Raw genomic sequence first — 23,648 nt, 5'->3', positions numbered from 1 at the left:
TTTTCCCTGATAAAGTAGGCGGTGACCTACAGAAAGCATAGGATTTTCTAACTAGTGAGGATTAAGTAGCAGCATTACCTTCTCACATTGTGTTCCGGATCGTATTTATCACAGACCAGCTCTGAAAAATTCTTCCTCACTTTACTTTAGTTTTTATGCTTCCTGTACGTAGCCCATTGGGCCATGAGGGCTAAATCGTTCATATAAAAAATTCGGATTCATACAATTTGCATAATTTGTGTCTGATTTTGTCCAGTCAGAAGAAAAGGACATCACTGAAAGTGAGACCATATTGTCCAGAGTTCAAATTAGGGCAAAATGACAACTCTTTCGTGACATCCTCCCTCCCGATTGAAGGATCAGAGAGGGGACGCCATTGCAAGCGCCGCCATTTGGTGGAAGTTCCCGCCGGGTTTGCGGACAAAGCTAGAAGATACTATACAGAAGATAAAAGATCAAGAAGAAGATGTGGAAGTGGTCGGCAGAAAAAGAAGTGGTTGGAAGAGAAGGTAGGCAAACATTTAGGGAGCATGGAAGAGAAAGCGAACAAGAATGAGAGTGTGAGAGAGTGAATCTGGGCACCGGGTGATGCCTCCCAAATTTTGGCTAAACCAAATAGTTTAGATTACCAAATTAGTGTTTTGACCATCTTGGCCTTCTTGTTAGAGACATTTGTAACAGTTAGCTATTCCTAAACACTGGTTTAGTGAATGTACTTTTTGTATTAAAATACAAATAATCACAGACAATTTATATGCATATATATATATATATTTTATTATAGACAAAATACTAAAAGTTTTAATACATTCCATCTGTTACATTCACAAAGTAGAAGACCCAAGGATTTCAACAAAATTCCATTGCACAATCTCTTTTATATGAAGGCACAAAACACAGAAAGACACTTTTCAAGGGACAATACATGACACACGTTTCTTGTGGAACGATAAGTCTGACTTAGCAAACAACAAGATGACAGTGATAGTTGTTTCCAAACCTACACCCTGTGAATGAAATTTAGACAGATTTTGAACATATACCATTTATTTATTGTTTAGTAGATAGCATTGTGATATAAAAATATTGTTGATATGTAAAAATCTTGAATATGCATTTATTCAGCCATCTGCAGCCTTGGCCAAAAGAAGGGGTGGGATGACTGAAAGCTTTCCTTTCTTTACATCAAAGGAGTAGATTTGCATGCACAAAAAATGGCTATTCTGTTAAAATCTTTTATAACTAAATTCAGAATTCCTAAACATTTGGAGCAGATGTGGGTCATCTTTTTTTATACTAATGCAATAAATACTGGACAGTACACTACATAAATAATAAATAAAAACAAAAGTTATTATGCCTTATTCATTCTGTAGATGCTAATCTTGCTCTTGATGTCATTCTCTTGATGATGTTCTAATGCCAAGCAATAACATCCAAATGGTCATTAAATGTTAAATATAGTTTTTCAACAATGTGAAAGGTGTGCAAAGGAGTTTTCCTTTAAAACAATGCATAGCATCATTCAGTCACATTGGATTGTTACATGATTCAAGACATTATACTAGTAAAACCAACACACATGAAACATTAAAATGTATCTTCACATTTACTCATTTTAAAGACAACTGGTTGAGGGAGATAATAAACTTAAAATCTCCTTTAGTATGTGCAGTTTGATCCTAGCCTCAAGGGACAGTAACCTTATATCATATAAATCTGTAGGTTTAGAAACCACATTTCAGTTTATTACAGTGTTAAAAAAAAAACCAAAAACAATGCTACCGGACATCAGCCTCAGCCACTAAAAGCTGGTTTGGGCACTCATGGAAGCAGTAAACATGTACTAGTATAACTTTGGTGGTTTTCACGCTTGTTCCATATAATCACAGCACCCCTCAAACCTGTATAAAGGAAGCACAAAGCTCATTTTCCTCAAAAACAAAGAAGTTGTACATTGAGTTTACAAACTAACACACATACAGACCTGGGATATTCCTTACAGTGCGCAAAGATGGACTTAATGGATTATCAGCCTCACTTGGTGTTTTGTGAGGCCTTCTGCTTATGTCTCTGTGCCACTCCATATGGTACATGAGCTGCAATTGTTCCCAATTCCTGAGCTCCCTCAACATGGAACATTTGGTCGTCAAAGAATATGTGAGGCCGGATCTTATCTAATAGGGGACCCTTTGGGGCTCCCGCCAAGAAGAGGGCCTCATCTGTCTCAAGTCCCCAACTACGTAACGTTTTCAGGGCACGCGCCCCAGAGCTTGCGGCACTACGTGCAGTAACTAAATATGTGCGAATGGGGCAGTTCATTCTCATCCCTTTGAGGTAGAATTTCTTCTGTAACTTCCCTAATGCTTCTAAGAAACCCTTCAAAGGACCCTAGAAAACCAAATACAAAGCAATATGTAAGGACAAACATTACAATGAAACAGCAGAATATATCAAACCTATGGAAATTTCTCTGTCCTTACTGACCACTGTAAGACTGTTTGTTAAGCGGAAACTGCATACCTTCCAACATTTCAAAATGTGAAAGAGGGACCTTTTTTTTTAAAAAAAAATCTCGCAGAACTCACCAATACAAGAAATTGCACTTTACAATGTCCCGCTTGCATCGCCACTTAAAACACGCTTTGTTTCTGTCAGCAAAGTCATGCATAATATAAATAACCAACACATTGAATTGAATTCCCATCAGGCTCAGCCAGACATACTGCTTCCATGATGCTGGCTGAGCGTCATGGGAAGTGCAGCAACAGAAAAGCTGCAGATGCTAGCTGTGAACTAAAATTTCCATAATTCTCAGCCAGCCAGATGTCCACCATAATGCTGGATGAGCATCATTGGAAGAGTAGACCACAGCAGCAGAGATTTTTTTAAATTAAAAAAGGCTACTGCTACTTACACCCACATATACATGTACACTGCCCTTACACACAGATATACACTGCCCTTACACACACCTATATATATATATATATATATATATATATATACTGCCCTTACACACCAGCTAACCAATACCTATACTATTCTTACACGCACCGGCCCATACACACACAAGCTTACAAACACATACATGCACATACACTGCCCTTACACCCCTTTCTCCCCATATCTTACCTCTTCCACCATCCTTCATCCTTCTGCCTCCATCCTGCATCCTGTGGTGAGAGCGCAAGGCCTGTCACTTCAGACCTTGCTTTACTGCTCCCACATCACTACACGCCGGCATAACATCATATTCCGGCACGTAGTGATTAGGGAGCAGTAAAGCGAGGTCTGAAGTGACAGACCTCGCGCTCCCTAATGTTGAGCCGACTAGAGGGAGCTCTTCCAGCTAGTCTGCAGCTGCTGATCGGGCGGCTTTGCGTCAGCCGCAGCTGCACGTGAGGTGAGCGGGACAGAGAAAGGGATAGGTGGGACAGCGGGACAGAGACCCGAAATTGTGACTGTCCTGCCTAAATCGGGACAGTTGGGGGGCATGAAACTGGCAAAATATAATATGCTTATTTACATAATCAAATGTATGTGTTAAAACGTCCATAGTGTATTTTGTTTTTTAGTCGATTAGTAATTGTTTTACAGATATTTGGTTTGAAACTATTTTACATCAACAAATTTCATTTGAGAGGTACATGGATATTTTTTTTAATGTATGCCTTTATTTGTAAATGCTACTGAATTACAGTGGATACTGCTACTTTGTGATTAGAAAGCTGGGCTTCATTGACTTGCATGGTTGAATGTAGTACCGGTAATCAACCTGTAGGTCTAGAGAGACCCTCTTGGAAACGTGGAATTTTTTTTAAAGGATGCTGCCATCTTGCAAGAGGCAAAATTTCTCTGGAGCAGTCACAGTGCGTCCTGGGGTGGATGTTCAGTGTTGCTGAATGCCTCGTTTTCGAAGCATTTTAGCGTCACAGTTGAAGCTTAGGAGGCCATCATTGATCGCCTCCTAAACTATTTTAAAATGGGCTCCCACCGCCAGTGTATGTCGGGCGTTGACGCCCCAGGGAGGAGCCACACGGGGCCCCTGATGTCGATCTCGGTGTTGCTACAGCAACACAGTTTAAGCAAAGAAAGCGATCGTAGACCGCTTTCTAAGCTTGTTTAATGCCACAGCACTTCACTGATCGTTAAGGGGTTAAAGTTCCCTAAAGAACAAAAAACAAAAGCAAAAAAAGAAAGGAAAATAAACATACAAAAAAACAAAAAGCCTGATGCATTTCACATAGCATAGCATAGCATAGCATAGCTTAGCTTCGTCCTGGGGAATTCAAAAGTTCCCGGCAAAAGAATGCTGGATATTTAAACCATTAGCTCCCTGATTGGTTGTGACGCAGAGGGGGTTAGTCTATGACTTCCAAATCCCTCCTTGGTTACTAGCGACGTGGATGGTTACTAACGACGTGGATGATGTACACTTCACATCATCCATTGTGCTTGCATTCTACTTTATTTGGGGTGCTCAACTCGCAATATGCCTGTGGAACACCATTAATTTTAAAGTGAGCTGAACCATTAATATCAATGAGGGCACTAGTGCATATGCAGAAGCGTACTTAAGCATTCAGTAGCAGCAGGCAGGGGGAGGAGGGGGAATGGTCTCATTCCTCACCATTTCAAAATGGACTCCGGTTTGCATTTTAATTAAATTTCCCTTTTAATAAGAATGTGAACTGCCCTACGCTCTCGCCTTACTCTTAATCATAGGCTCCTGTCCATTTTTTTGCATCACAATGAGCTACATCAGCCTATCACAGCAGGTTTAATGAGCCTTAGGCAGCTGATTTAGGAGACTGCAGGTACTGTAAGTCTCAGCACATTGTTGTTGGGTCAAGCATTGTGTTGGTGAGCCCTGTCCCCCTTGAAACGTCCCTGACTGTGACATCTAAATCTTAAGAAGAAGCAGTTACTGCAACATATAGTAGACAATTATAAATCTGCGTTGGGCATGGAGATTTCTGTATCTTAGTATGCGTGAATACTGATGAATGCGTCAGATTTTCGATAGCAGTACCTGTGCCAGAGGCTTGTTCTCATATGCCTTCTCATGCTCAAAGAATTTGTCCAGCCCATGCTCTTTCACTATCTGCTCCGACTCATCTGAGAAGAGAACAGCATCTCCGTCAAAAGCCACACGCAGCTGTTCTTCTTGTATGGACACATTTTGACTAGGGTTAAAGATGGTTGCAGCTGCTATACCTGAGCCAGAAAGAGAAGGTAATTAGAGGCTGAAATCTATATCTGATTGATAAAAAAGACTTTACATTATCTATCCCTATCTGGCGAAACAGTGGCCCAAGGTGACTAGATGCACCAAAGCTATCACAAAAATGATAGCATTCACTAATTCACTAATATGGGATGGATACATGAGGTGGAAATGATAAACAGAGTTCCGTATTCCCATATATAGCTTGTTTTTATCTGTACACACTATTACATACATTTATTAAAAAATGGAAAGTAAAATCCAGAATACGAGAAACCAACATATGAAATGTAATGCTGTTTGGCAAATAAACGCACAGTTTTCTATATAATATTGCTAAATAGACACTAAAATTTGTCAACAATTATAGCCTGAAATAAACAATTCTTTTAAAAACCTACATTTTCAAATGTTGTCTGCTTTAGAAATGCAAAAATTTTGCTAATATTTTGATTTAATGCTGGTCTACTTTGGGAGCAGGAATGACACAGAAATCTCTGACCTCTGCGAACGTCCTTTGATCTCCAGATGGTGAGGAATGGCTTCCATCTCCACCCATTCACCACCTGATTCCAGCTTCTTACAGCTTTTTCCCACCATGACTCCCTGACTCCAACTTCCCAGATACTGCCCCAGGTCTAGCTCCACCTGTCATGTCCAGCTCTTTCCACTTCTGGCTATCACTTTTAAGTTGGAGAGCTTCCCAGTGAAAGACACCTGGGACCTTCCCATGTATGAAAATAACTAATAGAGATAATGGGGCTTAAAATGGACTTTTGAGATCAGAAGCATGTATTTTAACAAAAAATGCAAAAAGATGTGGAACCAGTGGTTAAAAAACAGCACTATATATAAACATGTTTGATATGTAGTCCTCATTTGATGGCGGATGAGAACCATTTGGCCCATCTAATATGCAAGCCTTAATCAGTAATTTGTCTTTGTCATAGATTCAGGACAGCTATATGCCTACCCTATGCATGTTTATATTCCCTGATGGTATTAATCTCTTTTACTTTTTCTAGGAAGCTTTTTCCCTTATCTACCACCCTCTCATTTAAGTAAAAAACAATGTTAGATACCCCTGGTTTCAACTGTATTAGCTGCAAATTTTCATTTATAACATTTTTCAAATGTATTAAAAAGCTTTGTCCTTTATACCATCATATATTTCCACAGGTTTTAGTTTTATCTAATGCTTGTGCTTTTTTTGCTCTTTGTTTTTTTAAGTTCCCTTTGATCGTTCTTGCTATTGTGAGCCACAGGGAGAAGACATATCCTGTTTCCTCTCTGGTTCACATTCTTGAACTTGAATTTACTGTAAATGCTAATATTTCTTTGTGGATTATGCCAAGATAACAGTGTTATTTCTCGTATATATTAAAATTGCAATAACTTTATTTGAAGCTGCCGATTCTGTTAATATGAAAAATAGGTAAAACACCATGTAAAAGACTTTCGTGATTTGTGCCATCTTGCTTTAATTCTATAAACATCTATTGGTCTGCAGACCTTCTAAACTTAATTGGTATAGGATCATATTGTGTAGTGACCAATTTGTGAGTTGCAAACAGGTTTTACCGATTGGCAGATAGACCGGATTATTAATAAACATGTGATTCAAGATGAAGCAGGGGTTTCATATGCACATTTATGCTCACACACAATTACACACACATCTATGCTAACACACACATGCACATCTGAGCTTACACACATACACATATATGCTAACACACAAACACTTACATATTCATGCTCATACATACAAACACTTTCACATACAGATGATTGTTAACACACACCTATATATAGACATTCATGCACACATACACTAATACATAGACGTTCATGCATACATTCACATATACATACACATTCATGCTCACATACACTTATATTTAAGACATTTATGCTCACATACACTTATACATACGCATTTATGCCTACATACATACATACAAGCATGTATTTCGAGGTCTGCTGTGTCTTTAAGGCACCTTTTGCCATTAAATGAAGTCTATGGAGTCTATTACATTACATTATATTTATTTATAAAGCGCTGGCCGATTCCGCAGCACTGTTACATTCATTAGTGTAGCATAAATAGGCCATTTGGGGAGATCAAAGATATCCCTTGTAACCAGCAGATTGTGCGCCTGGACAACTGAGGGGATTAATCGTCTGAGAGGGTGACCTGCCACTGGTTTTGTACCTGGGGGACTGCTGCCTGGGCCAGGGTACATCACTATGAATTATTTTCCCAAAGCTGCATTTATGTAAAAATACATTACATTCAGCAGAGTAAGAGAAACAGTATCTTTAGATCAATTGTAGCCCAGAGGAGCATGTGCCCACATATAGAGGTTTTTCTTATAAATTGCAGGGCATCTGTTGCAGCTCTCAGATATCAATCCAACACATAGAAAGTAACAATTTACAATGTATACACAATAGTGCATAAAATGATACATTTTATAAGATGTTTGTGCCACCGTGGAGTAAAAGTCACTAAAATCAAACAGGATTGGTATGTGAATTTATATCTAATGTTAATCAACATATCTGATATACCACTAACATGTGGATTTGTTTTGCACAGGCATATATAATATATATTATATTTATATTATAGAAATATCAAAATGAAAAACTAGGACGCATGCAAAAAAGAGGGATACACAGAAAAATACACACATGGCACCATCACCCACAGATCAATATCACCTCTAATTAAAACCATACTCATTATGGTGAATACACAGATCTCCAATAATAGACACCCTAAGGGAACGCTCTCAAATGATTATGAGTGCTCAAAATTGAGCTAATGATCTGACTAATGGCATAAAATTCAATTTTCTTACATACATGTATTGCCCCCTGGAGTTATCAGCTGTATAGTAAGACCAGGGCCGGCCCGACAATGGAGCCAAGTGGGGCAACCGCTCCAGGCGGCACTTTTGAAGGGGCGGCACTTCGGCACTTGTGCTTTTTTTAAAGCGAAAGAGAGGGGCTCCGAGTGGTTCTCGCTTACCAAGCTGTCAGTACCCGCTCGGCGCCCCTCTCTCTCTCCTCTGCGGCGAGTCTCCCTGTTTGTTCTCGGTGCCGGCTTGTAATGCTGAGTGCCGGAAGATTTCCGGCGCTCAGCATTACATGCCGGCACCGAGACCGAACAGGGAGACTCGCCGCAGGACTGCTGAAAGGTAAGTACAAGAGGGCGGGGGGGGTGTGGCATGGACGATAAGGGAAGGGGGGGGCGGCATTTTAAAATTCACCCCAGGCAAGACTGGTGGACAAGTCTAGTTCCAGTAAATAGGGAGACAGAGTAAATGATATAATAAAGCTCTTTAATATTAATTATTTTAGCTGGAAACACACACTTACCTTCTTTCTGTAATTTACACCAGTTTTGGCTGAATCCATTGAAATTAAGGGTGCTTTCTGTACAAGGCCAGGAGATGTCTACTTAAGCCACCGGGAATTCTTGCTCAGCCAGTGCTGGCAGTGAATACACTGCAAATGTGCACTGGTAAGCAGGAGATCTACTACAAAATTGGATCTTGGGTCCAGACAGTCTGCTGAATCCCTCCATGTATTTGCACTGGGGTAAAAAAAAAAAAACATTAACGGGGCCACTCAGCTGTCAATTAAAGTGTATGAAGTGCCGAATGATATTAATCCAGTGAGGATTATGTAGTAAAGTGATTCTGGTGCAAAAGTATGACGCGGTCTTATTGCCATAGCGCAGCATGGAGTATTCCTGCTGATAAGAAGACTTTATACTGTGCACCGGAATCACTCTTTATGTATACTGTTTTTGCTCTCGATTAATATACTAATAGGTACCTGATCCACTGGTGGGCTCTAATGTGGTAACATATTTATGGTTGGTCCAGTGTTTCTCTGGGAAACATTTAAGCAGTCATACGGCAATGTGAGGAAGCCGTGGGCCTGACTCAGTTACTGCTCTAAAGGTTAACCAGATTTAATGGGCTTGATGAAATGACCTGCCTGACCCTTAATTGGCCTCAACAGAGTAACAAATATACAGTAAACAATTCAGCAACTTGACAATCGTACATTCTACGATACAAATGATATGTACACATACATATCACCATTATTTAACAAAATGTAATGTTAAAATAAAAAATGGAGATTGTTAATTTCTATAGATGCAGTATTTGTGATACGTGAAAAGATCTATTATGAGTAATTTACCATGCAACGCTCTCCTACGATACCCACTGCAATTTATCCAAGTATGGGCGTTAGCATAAGAACTGAACATGCTCTATTGTTTTTTTAATGTATATACTGTCAGCAAAATCACAGTGCTTTACTGTGGGATTAAAACATAATAATTGATACTAGACTCGTGCCGAACATGGTGGCGGCAAAACGTATACAAAGACACACAACACGAAGAATATTCGTGTTGGTCTTTGTCTTCGTACACTTTGTCTCCCTGGTCCCTTCCCCATCTAGCCTACCTTACCCTATTACAAAGCTAACTCACTAAAATGGTGTTCTATCTATTAAGTGTTCATTTTTTAGTTTGGGATTCAAGTACATAGCATATGGGTTAGTATATTTTATAAACATGTAAGCTACCTATGTCCATATATAGTCCTCTCTCTTTTGAATGCCAAAAAATATAGACCATGATTGACAAGAACGGATGCATTGCACAGAACATCAGTCTTAGCAGTTATTGCCTTTCAATCTGCATGTCCTGGCACTAATACATGGTACTGATCTTGACACAGGAAAGACTACATCTGACACCAGGATCACCACCCCCAAGTAAATCCCCAGGTCCCCATGGTAAGTATTTATAGACCCTTGAGAGGTGAAGGCCATACTGAAGGGTTCATGTATATCTGAACCTAGTATCATAAGGTTACATACAGCTGTTCAGTGTGTCAGTGACATTGTGCCATTGGTGTGTCTCCTCTTGTTTTTAAGGACTATAGAAGTAAAGAACTAATTTTAAGATGAGCCTGAGCTCAGCAACATTTTTGTGAGCGCAATATCACCCCCTCCCCTGAATTTTTAATTATTTGGATAATCTGCACTATATTGTTTTGGATTTTTCTTTTTGTACAAGTGCCCCATTGTGTATTAATTAGATTATTTTTTTGGGCAGCAGCTATACATTAGGAGAGTACGATATATTATATCTCATTTTGTTTTTTTGGGCTTCCACTGATACTGGAATACATTTATTATTTTTTTATACATTTTTTCCACCTTTTCTGAGAACAGGAAAATTTAAAAAATATTTTTTTTCCAGTTGGTGCTTAAAAGCTTTTCAATCTACTTCTTAGATGAAGTTCTTTTGCGTATAGTTCATTCCCTCAATGGTCTGGAAAGGGCTTTGGATTAACCAAGATTACTTTCCTGGCCCCTTGACATTCGTGCTTCACGAATCCCCTGTGTTATGAACACAGAATACATAAAAAGTTCACGCTGATTTGTGTTCTATTTCCCATAACCTTGTTTCACCCAGTGAAATCATCACTAGAGAAATAAACACAAAAAGGAGCCCCATGCCTGGGGAACACGTGACTGACTAAAACATGTGGAAACTTATTTACACTACTTTAACTGGGCCAGATGGTCTAGTTGATATTTGAAATTATAATGTCTGCATTTTGTTCCTATTTTATACTTTGAAAATCTGAGGTGCTAACTGTAATTATAAGAGAAGAACTTTCAACTATCATGGAACTTTATGGAATGCTATGTATACCTTCAATGAGAATGACAGAAGCCAATATTCTCATTCTTCCTCCGAGAATGATGTTGTAAAGACTCTGGTCCGTACATATTCCAAAACAATTCAGAACGTTCTGAAGTATTCCAGTATCAATATATTCTTTGTTTACTACAATGGCTGTTATACAGTATGCAGCATTATTATTGGTATGATGGAGCAACAAAGCCTAGGCATGTAAAATCACTTGTATTATAGTGGTTAATATACTTAAGACATATAGAAAGAGAGAATAAACTGTTGGTGGAGTTTTAATATCTGTCCATCACAGTAGAATTTATCAAAGTTTCCAAGTCCTGCCCAATTGTGCAGACTCTCTTTTTTTTCCTCATTTTAGCTCTGGTGTAAAATATAAACTCTGATAGACTGACCCATCTGGACTGTGAAGCTTTGAACCCCTTTTCAAAAATATAGTTCACTCACCCTCCTCTATGGCTTCTTGCACTTTCTCTCCATCTGAGGAGAGGTATAGATTGGTGTCATATGCCTTCAGGTAGCCAATAGGGCTTTTGCCTCCGGTCATGCAGAAACGTTCAATGAAAAGGTCTGAGATAAAAGAGCAAACAATTGAAATATCACAGAACATGCTAATACATTCATTCTTACACCTGCGGAGGGAGACATGTACAGCAAAAGGATCCATCTTTGTATGAACTCCCAGAGCCCCACACTCTTCAGGACAGAAGCCAAACACCCCAGTCCACTTTATCAAACTCTATCAAGAGAACAGGCTGGTTAGTCCGCCTCACCTGATGTTTAGCGTTAAGTTCCCTGCCTAAGACTAGTCCAGTTTGATCGGTGTGTATGAGATACTAGAAGAATCATCAGGTTTATGTTATGTAGCTAGAGTTTTCACCCACCTCTACCTGTAAGCTGTGCCTATTTCTCTACCCTGTTGTAGATCTAAAGATTGTGCCTCACCTATGCACAGCTATATTATGGAGTAAAAACACAAGGGGCCATTTTATAACCAAAACGTTATGCCATTGCCAACCCTAATACACATTGTATATATTTGCTTACTGTAATGGTTTATGGTGTTAATAAGCCTCACTCCCACTTGCGCATGATTATTGGTCATAAGAACTATGTCAAATAAGTCTTCACTGTCTGGGTAGAGTTCACGAAGTTGGGCGTTGACAGCTTCCAGGGCCTGAAACAGAAAGAAGGATAATGCCTTAGGCGCAAAGCACAGGACAAAATATTCAGTACAGACGGTCACACAGGGTTCTGCTAAACCCCAAATCTGCCACTGGAGTGGGTGTCGGCCAGCGGCCCATCAGGCATTTGCCCAGTGTGCCAGGTGGCCAGTCTAGCCTGCTTGAACTAAATCCACTAAGAAAAAAAGTGTTCCTCTTTGACCGTTAAGGTTTGAATATTTTTTATTGTTTGGTTTGTATTTGAGTTACGTGCTCATTCTCCTATCTGCTACTCAAATGTCATGTTTGCACACCGCCTATGTACCTTTGTAGGCGCTGGTGACTTTCTCGTCGGTTGTATTGTATTTTTTCCGATACGATACCTGGTCGCGCTTCTTATGTGTACTGGGGCACGTGTTATACGCTGTAATGTGACACTTATACTTGGCTGTACTTGTACTTGCCTTTCTTTTGATATCGGCCTGATGCCATTGACTGTGCATAGACCATTGCCATTGTATGTCTGTATACTACTGCTGACATGTCTGTATTTTGCTTTTATACCTTTTAATAAACGGAGAATTGAGAATATTTTTTATTGTTTTCCAGGTTATTACAATTATTGTTAATCAAACAACCAATCAGTATAAAGGGGTGATTCGCATCAAGAGTTCTTGAAAAAAGAAGAAATAATGCATAATATCTTTGGAATCATTAAATGATTTTATGCATATTTTATTAACATCAGTCCAAGGTTATAACGGTGTAATAAATACGGTATCTTCAACCAGCACCTCACTTGTGGTTTATGTTTGATTGTTTGTTCCAATCGTTTGCCTCTGCTGGAGACATTCTTGTAAGATCTCTGTTGTTGTTTGAGCTTTAAGTCAAGAAAGGAAAACATTTCTCTATTTTTTCTCTCTCTTTTTAAAGTATAGGCCCCTTAGTTCACCGGGTTAAGTAAATTTAAGATGGCTTTACTATTCACATGTTTCAAACTTTAAAAATACTAGCTAACTCTGTAAAAACCCCAAAAATACCTCATCTAGTTGCCCCTTTGGTTAAAGAAACCCAGAGAGTTCGTAGGTATGAACATTTTTCTGCATAGCAAATACCTTGGGGTAGAGAAGGAGGCAAATGCATATGGGTTAATTATGCAGAATACATCCATGCATTTGCAAAGGGAGCACATGAAAATTATAATGCATATTATGGTTGGACTGTCCGTTTACACTTTACTGGAGGGGGCACTGAGAAACCAGAACTGTACTTTATATTGTAAAGTGAGAAGATGTCTCTTATACTATTGTGTATGGAATGCTTGGACTGCGAGGGTTGGGTGGTCCTGTGACCACTAAAAGAGGTTGTATTAGGAGAAGCCGTGAAGTGGGAGAGCAGCAGGCACAACAATATCCAGTGTTACACTTTGTAGATGCTGAGGTGTTACATCTACTGACTAAGATTGTTAATATCTCTTTGAAACTGTGAGCATCATAAATAAACCTGAAATTCCAAGCACCAGTCTGTGTCATTTATTTTTTGGAAATGTACTCATACCCTAATTTTGTAACAGCATCTTGAGAGATCTAGAACAGGCCAATATAATGTACCAGAACAGCTGGAGATATTCAGTTCACCCCCACAAGCCCTAACATCGCTAGGACAGGATGTGAAATTTGATGAAAAAGGGTTCAGTTAACAGAATTGTACTCACATTTAGAGACATAAAAATATGCATTTTTATCAGTATCTAAATGATTACTAACAGCTAATGCAAAATTTGGGAGAAACACAGAGAAGCAGGTATACACTGTCCATCCAAACTTAAGGCCATGAAGAGTATAAACCAAGAAATGTGTGAAAAAAGAATAGTTAGGTAGATAACATCTGTCCAAAGAGTGTGCCTTGACGTGGCGGGTGAGCTTAATTATGCCTTGGCCAATTCATATAACCAAAACCTCTCATTTATATTATGTTTATATATTTGTTGCCAACTTTATTAGGGTGAGAAGCGCAGACAGTATCTTGCTTCTTGTATACATTGTACAGCCAACACACTGTATTTGCAGCATACTCACACTGTTTGGTAGGCCTCATATTATACATTTGTATTATTTGAGCCTGAGACTAGCTTAGCGCACCAACATTTTTTCAAAGCTGGCAGAAGACAGCTCCGGGCCAAAGTTATAATTATTTATTTTTATATAATAGTTGGGATATTACATTTACATCTATGCTTCTATGACATAAGTTATTTTGTGAGTGTTAGCATGTAAGAGCATGTAACCTTAGTCGGTCGTGTCCGGTCAATCAATTTAACCTTTAGGCCCACTAACCACTAACCTTAATGGGTCAAAAAGTGTCCCTGTTCTTCTTTTAAGAACTATCTCTGGTTAGACCTTGCAGCCAAACTTTTTTAAAAAACGTAGAAGACACCATACTGCTACCATACTTTCAGATTCCTTATTAAATTACACCCGTCATTACTATGTCCTGTCTAGTCAGGAGCCCCTAAAAGCTAGAGTGATATGCGCATTGGATAGAAATGAACTGCTCCCTTTTTTTTTTATAAAATGTGGTGCTAATTTACTTAATATTTCATGAAACAATATTTATATATCTATGAGGCTGAGGTGTATGACATGAATATCATTTGATTGGCAATCTTGTGTGTGTTAGTTCCGCTGATGAAGTTGGTAGGGAATTATTATATAAGGGGAGATGAGCATAAATAATATATGGGGCTAGCACTCCCCAAATATGGGCTGCAAAATAATGCCACTATGTAATTTAGTTGGTGTTTAATTATTTCTGTGGTTGTGGTTATTTCTGGAAGCAGCTAAATATAATAACTGTCCATACTCAATTTATCGGTGTCATGCCTAGTCCCAACCCCTAAAGGTCTTTGCTTTTTGCCAAATATTGCTACCATCATTTAACAATCTGCTTCAAATGTATTGGATAGACCTACAGAATTGGGTGACACTTTGTAAATAAAAGTTAATGACAATGCTACTATAACATAAAATGCAACGGTAGATGAGAATAATCTGCTTCCTAAAAACATGTCTCCTGTATATTTAGTTCTCCTGTTTTGACTTTGAAGACAGGACTCAAATCAATACAGGCGTTCTGTCTATATTCAAGGATGCCACCCATCCCCCAACTATAATCCCTGACATCCATTAGGAGCCTGTAGCTTTATTTTCCCTGTTATACATGCTGCTGAGTTGCATTCTTCAAGGTTCAGTGTATCATTTGTCACCAAGCCTGTGTGCACAAGACCTTAGTCACTGTATCTGTGGTCTTTAACTCTTCTTAATTATGACTCGGCCGTTAACTAAAGACACATTTGTATCCAAGGTCACCTAATGTTCCCATTCCATGATCATGCAATGGGAGGATACCATACTACGCTGATTTTTAAGTAAGCAAAGGCCTCTTAAGTGATCTGGGATAAATTTTAATCAACATCATTATTTGCTTATTATTATTATTATTAATCATTATTGCAGACAAAAATCCTGCATATATGAACATGTTTTATGCCTCATTATATACTAAAATATATATTTCTGCCAAGGTATAATTATGTATGCTTTAGGGCTGTACTTGTTATAGACTTTTTTGTGGCATATGTGGTTCAAACATTTCTGCTGTATATATATCTGTGTACTTAACCCATGTGCAAGAGCACATTTTAACAATGTAGGCACACATGGGAGAAAATCCATATTTACATAAATATGGCATTCACTTTGTAATCAGGTTGTAATCTACAAATGCTCATATGCCTATTCATTTAAAATGAAACCAATAGAAATATAAATATATAAGTGTATTATTTGATGCATGTTACTGTCACAGTATCAAAAACCTGCATGTTAGGAGACGCTTATGTATGCTTGGACCAGATATTCTAACAGGATTGCCTGCTAGCATGGCAATAAGGTTGTAAAATAAAAAAAAAGGGTAATATCCTAGTTAGAATTAGCCTGATAATGATATATATGTACATGTTTGTAAATATGCGCTTGCTTTGTGTGGACCTCCAAATTCTTCCATACATTTTGAACAATATTTTTTTTATAGATGCGTGTAGTTGTATATTGTTATGCAATAACATTCTGCACTCTGCACTAAACATAATACGTGTGTCGTGTGTGTGGCTGAGTGTGATCTCTGTGACTGATAATACTATATGCGCGTGGTACAGTGAGATCTTTGTGGCTGACAGTGGTGTGTGCTGTGTAGCTGAGAAGGGTGTCTATGGCTGAGAGTAGTGTCTGTGTGAGTGAAGGTGATCTTTGGGGCTGAGAGTGGCATGTGTGGTAGAGTGTGATATATATAAGCGGCAAGTGGTGAAGTGATGAACTGCCCCTGTGAGAGCTAAGTGGAACACAGGTCACACTCCCTAAATTAGGGACTTCCATGAAAATCACAATGAGTCGCAACGCTACATTGAGACAATGTTGAAGAAAAAGAGTGCCAGCATGTTGACAGCTAAAGTTTTGTGAGGTCAGCTGTCTATCATGCAGCGCGCCCCATTACCAGCCCCCCTTCAATAAAAAAATATATAATTAAAAAAACAAAAAAACTATTACTGTACTTGTGAGATGTTACTTCCGTGACACCTATCCTATTATTATCTATATGCAAAAATAGCATATATATCACAAGGGAGAGGTTGTATTACAACACAGAGGTTGAGGACTATTATTTTGTGCTAGGGGCCTTCACATAAATGTAGGTGGCGTGACATACCTTCACAAAACGGAATGCAGCACCAGGTTTCAATGGCTCATTTTCGTGTTCCAGTTGATATCGGACATATTCCTCCAGACCTTGTTCTCTGAACACTCGCTGCTCTTCTTCCATGAGGAATAGTGCACGGGATGACACTGCAATCGTGATGGCATTGTGAGGTTTTGGCTGCAAAATAGGAAAGGCAAGTATTATGTAAATACATTAACATTTAATTTATACGCTTCCAGGGCATTCTCCCCTAGAGCCCCTGCCAGCACCTGTCTTACTCTATGACACAATGACCTGCTAAAACCAGTAACATGCCATTAGGAGAAAGGAACACGGCCAAGATGTTCTGCAGGAGCGCCTTGGGAGGATAAGGGTACAGGCAGTTCTTTGAAAGAGACGGATGTAAATAAAATGACTGTTCCCTTAGAGCTAATTATTTATTTCCTCTTGAAATATGCCTGGATGCAATACTTTGGATGAAAAAATCCATCTGTAATCAGAGGACTGTATTATTAGGACTGTATTATATCCCCATGCGCAATATTTACTGTACATTGGTACTTTATTAAGTTTTGAGTATTAAACATATTTTTAATATACCATCTTCTTTAGAGAGGGTGCCATGTACATTAAACAGTCCCTTTAAATGAGCATCTTGGATGCACCCATATAACTATAGGGTATTACTATAGCCCAGTGATATATTTAGTTGTTTGCAAGGAGTCTATTTAACGTTATCTTCGTATCTATAAAAGTATATTACATGGTAACCAGTTTTGCACACACAAAAAAAAACTTCCCATTAAATATCCTGACCCCATATCTACACAGTCCTTTATGTTTGGATGTTGTTTAAATGTGTATGATGTCAAGTGTGTGTTCAATAAACCTCCTAAACTAATTTCCCTAAAAAAAAAACCCCAAAAAACAATGATGAAGGCTCATTAAAAAATAATTCTCCTTGTGAAACCAGAAAACTTCACGAGTACTTTTATCACGACGATAAAGGGGATTATTTAGCATTTACTAGCTTTGAAGTGGTGGTCTGGTAATCCCTTACGTACTTTCTAAATTAATGTTTGTGTTATTTAATATCTGTCAAAGCATAACTATTTTAGCACCATGAAGTTGTGCAACATCTTACAGTGAATATGCTTATGGCAATAATGATCACAACATACATTTTGGGAAATTTTACATTTTGAAAAAAAGAGAAGAATCAGGAAGATGGCTACAATTTGCAAACTAATGTATAAGACAAAATAACGCTGTACACACACAAAAAATGATGAATAGTTTTGTTTTTGTACAACACTGCCAGGTTCACACAATGATATGGGGCTACACTATTCAAATGTAAGGCAGTTTTAGGGGAAAAGGGAGGGCTGGCAACCTTCATTTTGGGGAGCAAGTCCAGAACAGTGGCACGGTGATAAAGAATCTCATCTGCACCACACACTCATTATCCAGTCCACATTGTAAAGGCTACCTTGGTTCCTTAGACAGCAGGTAGATATTTATATATAACATTTCAAAAGGTTAAAAGGTCTTACGTAGTGACCCCAAATATCCAAATCAGAGCAGCCCAGAAGAAACAGCCCCTTTTGCCAGCCTCTCCTACCTACCAGATCCATCACCAAGATGCATGAGGGTTTGTAACGCCATACTTTACTGCGTGTCTATGTACTGTCCAATGGGAAATGTGATTATGAACAAAACAACAAAAACAGTAAGCAAGTATGGTGGACATATTATGCAATATGCCAAAAAGGAACCAAAATGGAGGAGAATAACACGTTTGTGTTTCTACCCAGATATGTAGGACCTCTTGCAGTTAGAAGGCACTTGAGGTCAATCAACAGTAAATACAACCGACTGATTTTTGTAGAAAAGGGTTAGTATCAACCCTCTGTACGTGACAGGCGGTACTGAGAAACCGCTTGGGTCTTAAACAAGGCATTGCTGCAATGGTTGGTCTGCAGGTCATTGGCAAGAGCTAGTAAAGAGTCCTCACTGGTTCATAATAATCCTTGAGGTGTGGTAATATTGAGGTGCAACCATTTTACAATACATTGTTCAACAACGATTAGTGCAGTACACCATTTTAAATGGTGAAATATTCTCCCATCGATTCACATTCACTTGACTGCAACAATGTGGAGTGGATGCGAGTTGTTGACGTCAAGCAAATCTAGAATTTATTAATAAGTAGCTTAATTGATAAATCAATAAACTAAAATGAGTTGCATGCTTCAAATCTATTTAGGCCACTAGTGCGCCGACGAATAATAATACACTCCGGCGCAAACAGTGGACATTTTTCAAAAATTAGGTTTTAATTTTACTTATTGTAGGGCTCTTTCTTTATTATTTTTTTTTTAGACTGATTCTTTCCTTAGGCTTTAATGATCATTGATGTATGCCATTTCAAGTAAGGTAAAATATATTTGAAAGGTTGAACACTTAAGGGCTTAGAGGTCGGAGAGTAGGTAGGGCCTTTTTATTTTGTTTAAATGCTTTTTTTTCCCCCCAACCACTTTTATCCATCAGCAAAGAAGGGGGATGGGGGCTCTGTACCTTCCATATTTTAATCGACTTAACCTTCGTCCGATTCCCAGCTGGAATTTAGTAATAAAACTAACCAATGTGAAGAGCAAGACAACCCTATAGAATGAATTAATAAAACCGAGATATGGTTTTCAAGCACCCTCTGCTTATTAATTATGATCAGGATAGCTATTCAAGTTGCAGGAGAAGCTCACTGGGGTTGGGGTTCAAGCATCAAGAATATATATATATATATATATATATATATATATATATATATATATTTTAATATTAAAATACAGTTATATATAGTAAGGTGAACACACCTTAAAACAACATATAAATTGTATGGGTGCATTAAGTGACAGAGAAGAAAATTTGATTTAAACAACCACATATCAATAATGCAAAATATGCATTGGTCATTCACACAGGAAAATCCCTATTGCTTAAGGGGTTAATGGTTTGTCTAGCTAGAACAATGCCTTTATGTATTTGATATGTAGCGAGGTATAATCCAAACAAGAATCAGTAATTGATTTATATTATTTGTATGTATGATAATTAATGTGTAAGTGTTTGTGTGTCAGCATAGATATCTATGTGTAAGTATGTGAGCATAGAGGTGTATGTGTAAGTGTCTGTGTATGAACATGTATGTGTAAGTGGTGTGAGATGGAGTGTTGTACCCCTTGAATATATGTAGTGTAGTAAGCGCTGCATAAATTGTTGGCGCTATATAAATAAAAGATAATAATAATAATCCACTACCCTTTCATTAAAGTAACATTTCCTGACGTTACTTTTTAATCCTCTATTTTAAGACTATGCCTTCTTGTTGTGGTAGTATTTCTCCCTTTAAATAAACTATTTTTCTTGCTGAATCTTGAAGTATTTAAATGTTTCTGTCATATCTCTTCTGTCACGTCTTTCTTCCAGGCTATATATGTTAAGATCCTTTAACCTGTCCTGGTAAATTTTATCCCTCAAGGAACATCAACCCTGTTGAAAATTTTTGTGTCGTCAGCAAAAAGACATACCTTCCATCAAGACCATCTGCAATATCCCTAAAAAAATATTAAACAGAATGGGTGCAAGTACAGATCCCTGAGGTGTCCCACTGCACCCCCTTGATCAATTACTTTAGTCACCCAATCAAAATAATCAATAAGATTCGTTTGGCATGATCTTCCTGAGGTAAACCCATGTTGTTTTTGATCTTGAAACCCATGTGACTTCAGATGTTCAACAATCCTATCCTTTAACATAGTTTCCATTAATTTCCCCACTACAGATGTAAGACTTACTGGCCTGTAGTTGCCCAACTAGTCACTACAGCCTTTTTTGTGAATAGGAACAACATTCGCTAATTTCCAATACTCTGGAACGACTCCCGTTGACAATAGTTTGGCTAGTATACCACCAAGCTCTTTTAATAACTTGGGGTTTATCCCATCAGGCCCCATCAACTTATTTGTCTTTACCTTAGACAACTGAAGTAGGACCTATGCCTCGATAAACTCACATGTATCAGTAGCCTTTTTCCCAACTGAGATCCCTTTCCTTCATTTTCAAACTGAAGAGAAATATTCATTCCAGCAGTAATCTAGACCTTTATTCTCTTCTATATGCCTTCCTTGTTTTGTTTTTAATCTTACCACTCCTTGTTTTACTTTCTTTTTCTCATTTATATACTGACAGGGCAATTCTCTCTTCTGCGTGTGATTCAGCAGCTCTTATAACTTGCTTTGCTTCTTTCTGCCTAATCTTATAGATCCGTCTATTTTCCTCACTTCGGGTTTTTTTTGTATTTACTAAAGGCTAACTTCTTGTTTTTTACTATTGTGGTCAAACTCTTGGTTTTTTTTGCAATTTATTTGAGCATTTGAGCAAATTCTGACCTTGAATTTGCTGAGAGGTGCACTCCCGGCAGATTGGCAACTGGCTTGAACTATTTTGTTTTCCCACTTTTGAATAATCTGTCTCACTGTAGAATGATGGACTTTAAGTTGTTTAGAAATGGCCTTATAACCCTTCTCAGATTGATGTTCAGCAACAATTGCTTCTCTAGGATCATTGATGTCTTTCCTTCTTGGCATTGTGTTAACACACACCTAAATGCTCCATACCAGCAAAATGCTAAAACTTCGGCTTTTATAGGTGGTTGAACTTCCTGATGATCAATTAATCAAGAGCATTTGATTAGCAGGACGTGCCTGCAACTGAGCATCTTAATTCTTATGGAAGCTGTAAGGGTGTATTTATTTTTTCAAACATGGCTTCTTCATTTTGGCTTTATTTTTGTTAAATGAATCATGACACGGGTGTAATATAATATGGTATAAAAAAACATAGAATTCAAAGAGGGTGTACTTTCTTTTTTTACACAACTGTATATATATATATATATATATATATATATATGTGTGTGTGTGTGTGTGTGTTAGAAGCAGTGTCACAGATCAGTGACCCCAGATGCACACCCCGGTTACATCCCCTGATAATCACTTTCAGTTTCAATACACACACACACATATATATATATATATATATATATATATATATATATACACACACACACACACACACAGCATATTTACAGATACACAGCATACAAACAGACACACACAGCATATACACAGATACACAGCATATATATACAGACACACGCAGTATATATGCAGACACACACATATATAAATAAACAGCATATATATATCTATTAATACAGACACACACAGCATATATACAGACACACACACACACAGCATTTATTCACACACACACGCCCCACTTCCACTAGAAATTTACTATGCCTTTACAGATACACGCAGGCAGTGGAGTAAATAAGAAATTCTGTAATTTTAGCAGGGTCTCTAAGCACATATACCCAAGTGTAAAGGTGATCTGGGCACTCGCCTCTCTCTCTTGCCCCTTTGCTGACTCTCTGCAGCTAGGTTACTCAAAAACACAGCAGCAAAAATGAACTAAAAATGCTGCATGCAATGCAGGGCACTTGAATCCTACTGCCATAGGCAATGTATATGAGTGGACACTTATGGGGTATATGCAGTACATACCAATTTGGGTTTCTTGGTAGGAGTCAGGTTGTTATAGAAAGCTCTGGCCTCTTCCAGTGCCTGCTTTTCTTGCAGGTTTTGAGCTGGGATTTTGCTGTCTTGCTGGGATCCTCCCTCAGCTGTTTCCCCAGAGCCAGGCAGCATATTTCCAGTTGCAAAGGCTTGGGTAGTGCTGGTGTCTGTGTGATGGAGAAAAGCTTCCACTATACACTGTTCCTCCCTCTCTGTAAATCTCCCTCCTTCTCTATGACTCTCCCTCTTCTCTCTGTATCCCTCTGCCTCTCATCACAAGCCCCTGTGCCTCTACATGTAAAGCTTCTCACCCAGATTTCTCACTGATAGAACTCAGTCAGTCCCCCTTTTCTCTGTCACTCTAGTTGCTTGTGTCCCTCTCTATATTTGCAATCTCTCTCTCCCCTCCCCACTGGTGACATGTCTTTATATGGCATCCCATAAACCCCCTGTGTTCTCAGCTTCTGATTCAGGAATGGAGAGGGAGAAGATAAATATATACTTAGGGCGACAACCAAGATCAGCTTAATGCAATCTCTCCCCCTGAGGATCCTCTTCTCCCATAAACTGAGAATGATAATGAAGACTTTAAAGAAGATTAACCCAGCTGACAGTCACTAGGGAGTTAATGCCATCCTAGATAGCATTGTACAGCACTACGGAATATGAGGGAGCTTTATAAAACGATAAATAATAATAGATTTAATAATAATTTCATTTTATCAATTGGTGCACCTGAGCAGATACATGACTCCTGTACACACAAATATACAGTAAACCCCTTGCAAGGACCTGACCTAAATGGAATAAACAATCTTATATCCTTCCATACTCTATATAAAAGGAACAGTCCTATATCTTCAGGCAGAACCCCACAAATAAAAGAAAATTGTGAAATAATCAAGGCTTATCGATGTAGCACAAAATGATTTTTCTATAAAATCATAGTCGGGTGGATAATTAGCTGTATTAATTATTATTATTAAAGCTGTAAATATTATTAGGTAGCACAAGTCACATTAGCCTCTGAATATGTTTGACAAGGATATATTTGATGCTATACATGAACCTGAACCAAAGACAATGCAAGCAAATCATAATTC

At 38.3% G+C, this 23,648-nt stretch overlaps 1 protein-coding gene across 2 annotated transcripts; it reads right to left on the bottom strand.

Annotated features, from left to right (window-relative positions):
• Window positions 1-1,776: 1,776 nt before the first annotated feature.
• NT5C1A (5'-nucleotidase, cytosolic IA) lies at window positions 1,777-22,913 on the bottom strand. 2 transcript variants are annotated; one of them, XR_008346207.1, is made up of 7 exons: window positions 22,534-22,913; window positions 16,916-17,083; window positions 12,036-12,165; window positions 11,436-11,558; window positions 5,036-5,220; window positions 1,988-2,391; window positions 1,777-1,904 (listed from the first exon to the last, which is right to left on the bottom strand). XR_008346207.1 is itself a non-coding variant. In XM_053454636.1 (6 exons), the coding sequence occupies exons 1-6, from the start codon at window positions 22,675-22,677 to the stop codon at window positions 2,038-2,040; spliced, it is 1,104 nt and encodes a 367-aa protein (XP_053310611.1). In that variant the 5' UTR covers window positions 22,678-22,913; the 3' UTR covers window positions 1,783-2,037. The 2 variants fall into 2 exon arrangements, 1 of the variants encoding a protein (XP_053310611.1); XM_053454636.1 differs by having other exon boundaries at window positions 1,783-2,391.
• Window positions 22,914-23,648: the final 735 nt, after the last annotated feature.

The sequence above is a fragment of the Spea bombifrons genome, chromosome 2 (assembly GCF_027358695.1).
Source record: "Spea bombifrons isolate aSpeBom1 chromosome 2, aSpeBom1.2.pri, whole genome shotgun sequence".
NCBI classification, from domain to species: domain Eukaryota; kingdom Metazoa; phylum Chordata; class Amphibia; order Anura; family Pelobatidae; genus Spea; species Spea bombifrons.
The sequence above is the reverse complement of the archived record's forward strand: the minus strand, read 5'-3'. Positions and strand labels throughout refer to the sequence as shown.